Source organism: Pteropus alecto, unplaced genomic scaffold (assembly GCF_000325575.1).
Source record: "Pteropus alecto unplaced genomic scaffold, ASM32557v1 scaffold67, whole genome shotgun sequence".
Taxonomy (NCBI): domain Eukaryota; kingdom Metazoa; phylum Chordata; class Mammalia; order Chiroptera; family Pteropodidae; genus Pteropus; species Pteropus alecto.
This window is the reverse complement of record NW_006441061.1, coordinates 9916118-9925470: the sequence shown is the minus strand read 5'-3', so window position 1 is coordinate 9925470 and position 9353 is coordinate 9916118. Positions and strand designations below refer to the sequence as shown.

Below are 9353 nucleotides of genomic sequence, written 5' to 3'. Positions count from 1 at the left end.
CCCCTGACCCCCTCCTGCTCCGGGGCCTCTGCGTGGGCGGGGCCGCTGTCCCGTCCGTCCGTCCGTCTGTCTGCGGGGGAGGGGCAGAGCGGGGCGGGCGGGGCGTCTCAGCTCTCCCTATGACGGGCACACATCTGCAGCTGGCCCTCCTCCCTCTCAACAGCGCGTCGCGGCAGCACTGTGTCTTTTTGGTTTTGCAAAGCGCCGCGTCCACCCCCGGTGCTCTATAAATAAGAACCAACAATCAATACCCGCTGGCCCCCCTGGCCGCCAGGGACCCCAGCCCTGAGCGCCCAGTGCCACCCTGGCCCGGACCAAACACAGGACGGGCAGAGGATCTCAGCAGCCGGACCGACCCCACCCACCCCGACGGAGCCCTCCACCCAGGCCTCCCTCCGAGCAGGCGCCCAGCCCGAAACAGGTGGGATCTGGGCTGCCCTCCCCCGCCCAGTGCCCCCAGCCCGCAGGGCCGCCAGTCACCCCTGCAGGGAAGGGCCAGTCCCTGGCCTGGGGGGGTGGTCCTTGGCGCCCAAGGAGACTCAGGTGAGGCCTCCAGTGGGAATGTGTACCGGGAAAGGCACCGTGAGGGTCTCTGAGCTGTACCTGGACCAGCTAAGGGGCATGTGTGTCTGCTCTGGGCGGGAGCAGGGTGAGCAGGACTATGACGCCCTCAGAAAGTGACCTGTATGGCTTTTGTGCTCCTCTTTGTCCTTTCTGCCCCCAAAGTGCTGTCTGCTGGGCATACCCGCTTCCAGGACTGCCCTGCCCGCTGCCCTCTGGTCCCAGGCTCTGCTCTCCTCTCCCTGCACCCCTGGGGGGCCCTGGCTCAGACTCTGCCTGCTTTCCTGGGCTTGGGCGGCCCAGCCTGTGCTCCAGCCCCGAAGACCCTCACTGTCCATTCGCTGTCCCTGTGCCAAGCCCCTCTTGGGAAGCAGAGCAGCCAGGCCTCATGGGCCCCTCTTGGGGTACCCTGGTGTCTCCGCCTTGAATTCCCATCGCTCTGTGCCAAGTCCTGTGCCCTGGAAGTGTGCCCTTCTTCGCATGCACTGGGGCGGGGGTGGAAACCCACTTTCTCCAGCGGGCTCTTGGCCAACTGGCCCCAGGACTTCAGGGAGTCTGCTGGGCTGAGGGCTATGCTGGCTCTGGGTGCCCCCCCACCTGGGACCGGGGTGCCCCTAGCAAGGCTGGGTCCATTTTAGGAGCTTTACGTCCAAGTGTGCACTTCCAGCACAGTGGCAAGGTGCCCAAGGCAGAAGGGAGGGGATTCTGGGTTCAGGCAGAAGGCCTGGCAATGACATGGGCCTCTGGGGCGGGGCTGGGGTCAGGAGCTGAGGTGCTGGTCTCCATGGAGGCCCCCCTTCCTGGGCTTCTGTTTAGGAGCCTCAGTGCCCCAAGCTCTGCAGGCCATGGCTTTCGGGGCCACCCCCCTCCCCTCGTTCTCAGACCCCCAGGGGCTGCTGACACATCTCCTGCAGGGTCCCTGCTCAGCCTAGGGTGGGAACCGCCCCCTCCGGTCCCATCCACTCCCCGCCTGCCGGTCCCCTGTGGCTGGGGCCTGTTCCAACTCCAGGCCCCAGCCGTCCACCCAGATGGAGCCAGGCCCGGCCCCCAGCCCCGGCCCACACAGAGACCACATGGAGGGGACGCACAGGCATGGCTCTGGTGAGACACGTGAGACAGGTGTCTGGGTGGCGGGGCCGGCAGCCAGACAGATGGACGGATGGGACATCACAGCCCCCCCTCCACCTCCATGGACGTTGCAGGGAGGGAGGGAGGGGCGGCGGGCCCCTCTGGGAGAGGCCGAGAAGCTGACGTAACGGAGAGGTGGTGTGGCCTCCCGATGCGTGAGGGGCCCGGGACAGGGCGGCTCTGGGCTCCCCGGGGCCCCGCGCATGGCCCCGCGGTGGTGAGGCTGACTGGCTGACCAACGACATGACACAGCTTCAAGATGGCGCATGGCGTCATGGCATGGGGGGGCAGACTAACGCAGAGACACATGGGGAGAGAGGACCCGGTGGGGGCCAGTGGGAGAGGGGGCCGAGAGAGAGAGGCCTGAGGGTCAGAGAGAGAAGACCTAGTGTGCTGGGCAAAGAGAGATGAGGGCCGACGGCCACAGCGGTCAGAGGTGGGGTGGGTGGGATGACGGGGGGGCACGCCTGATGCACGGGACACAGACACGGAGGGCGGGGCGAGAGAAGAGTCGGAGACGGGGGGCTGGGCGTTCTTCCCCTTACCGTGTCTTTGGAGGACCTACGTCTCTTGAAGCTGGAAGCCAGGGTGGAGGTGATAGCCCTAAATGTGGCTTTCTTTTTAGGGTCGGGCTCTGCTCTACCACTCTTTCTATCCTAAAATGAATATGTATAAGTGATTAGATGGCTAAGGCTGGCGGCCACACCTGCCCTCGCCTGCTCCTTGGGGGCTGCTGCCCGGCCTGGCTGGCCACTCAGGCACTTGCTCCTGCCTGCCTCCCTGTGCTGGACCAGTGGACCGACAGCCGGACACGCACAGGTGGCCTCTGCTCCTGCACGGGTCGGGCCTGACCTTGCTTGTGCTGGGGCTGGGCTTGGGGGCGTCCCGTCTGGCTCTCTTCCTGGGAGGTCCGCCTGGCTCCCTGGCTCCTGGGTGGCCCTGGTTTACAGGTGTCCCAAGGAGGAGGGGCCCTCCGAGCACTGGAGGGAGTCCCCCCTCAGGCCCGCCAGCCATTCTGAGGGGGCACACCAAGATTCAGGAAAGGGCGAAAGGGCCGAAGGCGGGTGTCGAGATGAACCGGAACGGTCGTCAGAGGCGGCTCCCGGGACCAGGGTTGCCCTGTGCCCGCCAGTGAGAGCAGCGACCAGGTCCCAACAACAAGAGTGGGCAGATGAAAGGTGTGGGGCGCCAGCCACCCATCCGCCCACGGCCCTCCCTCTCTGCAACGCAGCTTCTGGACGCGGGCTCTGGGGAGGCACCCAGAGAAAGACAAGAGATGGAGCAAACCGGATTCGGACCGTGGGGCCGGAGCCACGGGCCTGCACGGGCCCCACTGCCGCCCTGCCCCAGGTGGGCTGTGGCTGCTTCACGTGCAGCTTGTCCCCTGCTGGCGGCAAATTTCCACAGACACGGCCTGGGGCACCCGGCAGGGCCGGCTGGACCGCTTCAGACTGGAGCTCTGCAGCACAGGACACAGCAGGGCAGCGGGGAGGGGGCCCAGGGGGTGCCGAGGAGGGGTGTGGGGCGGCGAGGGTAGATGCGTCTTGGACTCACGTGCTACCCAGGTGGGTCCCTGTCTTACCCTGCCTCAGTTTACCTTCCTATGGGATGGGTGCCGGCGGGCGGGTCTGGAGACAGAGGGGCCAGGCGGAGGCTTGGAGCAGGGTGCGCGGCCTCCCGCAGCCTGGCTTTGCCGTGGGCAGCCACCTTCAGGCGGCCCCCGACCAACGCTGCCCCTGGCCGTGGCTCCTAGCTCCAGTCCTGCTCACATGGGGTCCCGGAGCCAGGGCCAGCGCTTCGGCCTGCGGGGGTGGAGGAGGGCCCAGGCCGGGCCATGGGCACCAGGCCACAGAGGGTGGCCTGCCCTACCTGCAGGTTCTTCCGCCACACGTTCACCGCTGCAAAGGCCAGCTGCATCTGCTTCCGGCGAGCGTCCTTGTGCCGCTTGTAGGCAATCTCGATGAAGATCAGGAAGATGCCAGCCACAATGCCTCCAGCCACCAGCATGAAGACCCCTGCGGGCCAGGACCCAGAGCCTCGGCTGTTGGCTGGTGGGGCTGGAGGGCCTCTGGAGCACCCACCCAGGGGACGTGGTAGGGGAACAGGACCCACCTGCCATGTTCTCAAAGGTAAGAGTAGCAGGGGCATTGCTGCGTGAGTCACACTCCTGGTACCGCACCCAGGTCTTGTCCAGGTCCTCCATGAAGCCGTTCTCATGGGACCTGGGAGGGGCGGGACGAGTAGGGGTGGGGCCTGAGCGGGACTGAGCGTCTGAGTTGGGCGCTGCCCAGGTGGAGCGAGGACGGGCGTGGGGCCCGGCCTAAGCAGAGCAAGCGAGTTGGGTGGGGCGAGTGAGTGGGGCGGGGCCTGAGTGGGCGCAGCGAGCGGAAGTGGGCGGGGCCTAGCAGTATCTGAGGACTGCGCAGGTGGGGTCACCTGCCTTGAATGGAGTGGTTCTTGGAGAGCAAGAAGGGTTCTTGGTGGGGCTGCAGGTAAGGCAGACTCACTTGAGGATGGACAGGGAGACGTTCTGCTTCCAGGGGCTGTCCTTGCGCATACCGATGCCGAAGCCAGAGCGGAAGAACAGCTCGCCTGTGGTCACCAGGTCGCACTTCTGCGAGGCCTCAAACTCCAGTACCGCCGAGTCCCAAATGAAGGCGTGCAGTTTGCTGCGGGCAGGGACAGAGGTCACCGGAGCCCTGCACGGTGGGGCTGCCCTCCACCGGAACGCTTGCACTCCTTCGTCCCGCCAGCCTGGAAACCTAACGTCCATCCCCATCCGGTGGTTCCCATCCGGCCTGGACACACTTTTTCTTAAGGGTGGATGCTCCCCGTTGTCCAGTTAGCCCTTCACTAGTCCCGCAGGCCCCTCCCTCCCTCGTCCCGCACGGCCCCTCCCTCCCCTTTCCCGCACGGCCCCTCCCTCCGTCGTCCCGCAGGCCCCTCCCTCCCTCTTCCCGCAGGCCCCTCCCCCCCTCGTCCCGCAGGCCCCTTCCTCACTTGTCCCGCACGGCCTGGATGGCCTCGGCCGCGCTCTCGTAGTTGTGCTTCTCCATATGCCGGTACATGGTGCTCAGTTCCACCTGCCGCCGGAAGTAGATGTCCACCGAACTCTGCTTCACCGTCGCATAGATGAACTTGTCCGAGGGGTTCCTCAGCTGCAAGATCAGAGGGCGGGGCTCGTGGCTACTCCCCAGCCCCGGAGACCTCACGACCCTCGTCCCCAGCCGGGATGGGCCTTACCCGCGGATCGTTGATGCCGGTGATGCGCTCCTCGGGCCGGTCCAGCACCAGGAAGGCCGCCAGGTTGGCGGTGTAGGAGGCCACGATGATCATGGCGAAGCCGGCCCACACCATGCCCAGGATGCGCGCCGAGAAGCTGCGGGGGGCGCCTGCGGGCAGAGGAAGGTCAGCTCCGGACTCGGGGGCGCGCGGGCAGTCGGCAGCTGCTGGGCGTGGCCTCACCTTCTCCGATGCCGGAGTTGAGCAGGACACCCCAGGAGAACCACATGGCCGAAGACAGTGTCAGCGCGTCCTCCTCCTCCTCCTCGCTGTTCACCTTGAACCGGCCGAAGGGGCTGCAGGGCGCAGAGGGCGGGTGGGAGAGGGCGGGCTAGGCAGCCCCGCCCCGTCCCTCCCCTGTCCCGCCCGCCCCGCACGTGGAGGTGCTCGGCCTCCGGGCCGCGCTCACCTGAAGCGGTCCAGCAGGTACAACATCACGGCCACCACGTGCACCGACAGCCCCACCAGCAGCCACAGAGTGCTCTGGAAGGGCTGCATGAACGAGTCCAGCGTACTCCGGGGGATCTCCTGCGGGTGGACAGGCCGTCAGGGTCGCCTTGGCCCTCCCAGAACCCAACCCCGCACCCTGCCCGGCCCCTGCCCACCTTCTTGACCAGAATGGTCAGGCCCTGGTACTTGAAGGGCTTGGAGAACTCGATGTACTGTGCGCGTTCGTTGTTAATGGTCAGCGGCGCCACGATCATGTCCGCCTGACCGCTGAGCAGCTCGCCCATCATCCCGTTCCACTCCTTCTTATTGCTGTTGTTCACCTGCGGGGGCGACACGGCCGGTGGCGACGCGGACACGGCTGGCCCCACTCCCGCTTCAGGCCCCGCCCACTCTGGGTTCCGGCCTGCAGGCCCCGCCTACCCAAGGCCCAGCCCCTAGCGAGACCCCGTCCACCCCGACCTGTCGAGCGCTGGCTCCCAGCGATCCCAGCGTACCCGCTCCTGCGTGCCGAACTTGCCATCGGCCACCAAGTGCACCTCGTACGTGAAGTTCATGGTCCGCGCCAGTTTGATAAGCAGGTCGATGCAGAAGCCGTAGCAGCACTGAGGCACCGTGTGGCGGGCTGAGGGGGGAGGGGCGGTGACTGCGGGACTCCCGGCCGCGCCGCCCCGCGCCCGCGCTGCACGCTGCGCGCTCCGGCCCCTTACTCACCGCTGCCCGGAGACGTGTCGTTGGGCCCGGTGCAGATCACTTTCTTGACGGGGTCCCCGTTGACCGTGAACTCCTCCTTGCACGTGCCATCACTCAGCGTGGGCTTGACATACACGAAGGGCTCCTGGTGGATCGTCACGATCTGGGGGAGGAAGCAGAGACCCAGCCTGGACCACCTGCCCCCGCGGCCCGGGGCGCTGTCCTCTTCTCAGCGCGCCAACTCCCCTGAAGCCCCTCCAAGTCCCCGACGTTCCCCCTCCCGCCACTGCCCTCTCTGGAGCCTCATGCTCCAGGGACAGCCACCAAACGCCACATCAGTGTCACCTGCTTGCTGCCCCCAGACTCCCCAGACGGCCCACGCTGCCTCAGCATTCAGAAGGCTCATGGCCTCCTGAAACACTGCCCTTCTCTTGGGCAGTGTTGCAGGAGGCCATGAGCCTTCTGAATGCTCACGGCTTATTCACCACTCCTTCCATGAGAGGAGTCTGGCCGGCACCCTGTCTGACTTCTCAGGGATGAGGAACCTCCTGTCCCAACCCCAAGCATGCCTCACGAGGACAGGGCCATGCCCACTGACATCCGCTCAAAGCCTGCATGGGACCTGGGGACCAGGGGTCACTCCCGTTGGATCGCCCAGCCTCCCCAGCAGTGGGTCCTTGTCTGATCACCCATCCTTTGTCCCTCCCTCCCTCCATCCTTCCCCTGCTGAAGCCTTCCTCTCTCCCGTGCCTGCCTCTTCAATTCAGGGCTTCTTGGGGCTCATGCTGGGGTTTTTTCTCCTCCCTGTCTTTCAGGGTGTGGAGGACAGATCATCTCATCGGGCAGAAGGGGCTGAGCCCAGCACAGCATGCCGATGGGGTGGCAGGGAGTGCTATTGGAGCTGATCCTGTAGGGAGCTGGTACCCATGAGAGGTGCCTCTGCGCAGGATGGGGGTGGGGAGGCAACCCACAGCCTCAGAGGGGAGGACAGCATTTTGGCTTCCCCCCACTTGGGTTTGGGGAGGTAGGGAATGGGGGTGGGGGATGGGGGTGTTTGGAGCCCCTGAAGGTGCCTATTGGCTTTTTAACTTTCACCATGTTTTTCTATTAGACGAAGAATATGTTTGGGCTTTTCAAAAGGCAGTGAGAAAAAAAAAAAGGAAAAAGCCATCTGAATCTGGCAGCCTGACGGTAGCAGGCGTGACTTTCAGACTTTTCAGCACGCAGTGTGTGCACTGCAGGGTGGGCTACTCTGCCCGTGCAGAAGGTCCTGATGAGGCCTGGGAGAGGCCACAGGCGGGCCATGAGACACTGAAGGGCCTGGGGACACCAGAGGAGAAGGTTGGTTGGGCATATTGCATTTAGGGGTCTTGCCTTTAGTGATCGAAGTTATGAGCCTGGCACCTGGGTGGGTCAGCATGGGGAGGGACACTTGAGAGAGCACCCCACGTGGAGAGAGGGTCCCAGGAATGAGCCCAAGGAGCAAGGAAGAGAAGCTGTGAGGGATGAGGCCCCAGGGCCCAGGGACAGGGTGCAGGGGGGAACGGCCCGCCACAGGGAATGCTGCAGGGAGGCCAGGCCTGGAGGGACGGGACCACGCAGTCGTGACAGGAGGCTGTGACGGCTAGGGCCACCTGGAGGAGTGATGAGGAGTGAGGACCAGGACTCGGGACGGAGTGCTGAGGCTGGAGTCTACAGAATGACCACCCATCTGGCCCTCTGCCCATCAGCTCATCCCCAGGGGAGTCCTGTCCTACATGATGGGAGTCAGAGGCCTCCTCTCCTCCCTCCACCTGCTCCCTCTGCTTCCTCTGCGGTGCCAGGTGTGTGCGAAGGCGGCCAGGTGCCGGTCCTGCCCGCTTCCTTTAGTCACTTTGGCCTCACTGTGCCCTCCTCTGAGTCTGAGGGGATGGATGGTGTCCTGGGTGGGGGTGCTGGGGCAGGGTGGAGCGTCCCCCACCTTCAGCCTGGTGGACATCTGGTACCCTCGGGGCTTCTCTGTCTCTCCGCCTGGCCAGATGATCTTCCTGTCATTGGGGATGACCTGGGGGTGGGAGTATGAGATGGAGGGTGGCCACGCAGGGGTCTTGGCCCCAGGACCCTAAGGCCCCAGCCCCCACCCCCTCATGACCCCCACCTACGTGGGTGCCATTGTAGATGCCCACTTGCACCAGCTTGCGGTTCTGCAGGTTCATGATGCTGTAGTTGGCAAACTTACGGTCCCCGTCCTCATTGAACTCCACACGGCCGGTCACCCCGTCCGCGTACTTGGAGGACATCAGCACTCTGGGGAGAGCAGTGGGTTTGACTTCTCAGGGACACTCCCCAGCCTCCTGCCCCCATCCCAGCAGACACCAGGCCCTGGAGCTGTGAGTCTGACGGGCGGGTGGCATGACCGTCTCTGTGCACCAGATGGACAGCACAGCTATGGCAGCTGAGCGCCTCCTGGGCGCCGGGTCCTGTTTCGAGGGCTTTCCGTGGGTGTGGACGTTCGACCCTCATAGCAGCACGGAGGAGGCAGACGCTCCGGAAGGACACAGTGGTCCATTTGCCAGCGAGGGGGGAGACAGCATGCAAGTCCTGTCTCGCTGCATGGCACATCTGTGTGTGTGTGGGGGGGCACACCCATGGGGTCCTGTGCGCACACGTGATCCTTGTGTGGTGTGCACCCCAAAGCATGCACTTGTGGCATGCGTGTATGCCTCATGCCTCTCTGAGTCTGTGTGCGCATGCGTGTGCATGCGTGCACACAAGCTGCCTACACCTGCAGTTGTGTGTGTGCAGCTGTGGCACCATGGACTGTGGCTCTGCACATGCCAGTCAGCCTAGCAAAGGGTGAGATTGGGGACGGGCTGGGCCTGCCCACCCTGGTGCCTCGCATCCTGGGTGCTGAGAGTTACCTCCTGCCCCCCTGCAGCTATCCACTCGGGTTTCTGGCCCACCCTGGCTCTCTGCGGACTTGGGTGCCATCCTCGGGCTTCTTGTCTGACCTCCTGGGTCTTTGGAAGCGCCCGGTCCCCATCTACAGCAGAAGCCTCATCCCAAGGGCTGCCACCCCACTGCGGCTCAGTTTCAGGGTTGGCTGTAGTGTTGAAAGCAGTGGAGGCAGCGACAATCGAGCGTCTGCGTGAGCGCCGGAAACCGGGCGGAGGATGACCACGGTGGAAGGGAGGTGGGGAGGCGGCTGTATCTGCCGTTTGTGCACAGCGGGCCGCTCTGGACCACCCGCTGAAGAGCGACTA

General features: G+C 65.0%; 1 protein-coding gene across 1 annotated transcript in view; it reads right to left on the bottom strand.

The window, feature by feature from the left end:
* Positions 1-9353, bottom strand: part of GRIN1 (glutamate ionotropic receptor NMDA type subunit 1) — a 22215-nt gene that overhangs the window by 588 nt on the left and 12274 nt on the right. The window contains exons 8-20 of the mRNA XM_006918218.2: positions 8253-8395; positions 8072-8155; positions 6133-6274; positions 5916-6043; positions 5577-5741; positions 5381-5499; positions 5155-5267; positions 4933-5081; positions 4690-4847; positions 4197-4358; positions 3802-3911; positions 3559-3704; positions 2235-2345 (exon numbers count right to left, since the gene is read on the bottom strand). Of these exons, the coding sequence (XP_006918280.1) occupies positions 2235-2345; positions 3559-3704; positions 3802-3911; positions 4197-4358; positions 4690-4847; positions 4933-5081; positions 5155-5267; positions 5381-5499; positions 5577-5741; positions 5916-6043; positions 6133-6274; positions 8072-8155; positions 8253-8395 (1730 nt within the window). The remainder of the gene's footprint in view (positions 1-2234; positions 2346-3558; positions 3705-3801; positions 3912-4196; positions 4359-4689; positions 4848-4932; positions 5082-5154; positions 5268-5380; positions 5500-5576; positions 5742-5915; positions 6044-6132; positions 6275-8071; positions 8156-8252; positions 8396-9353) is intronic.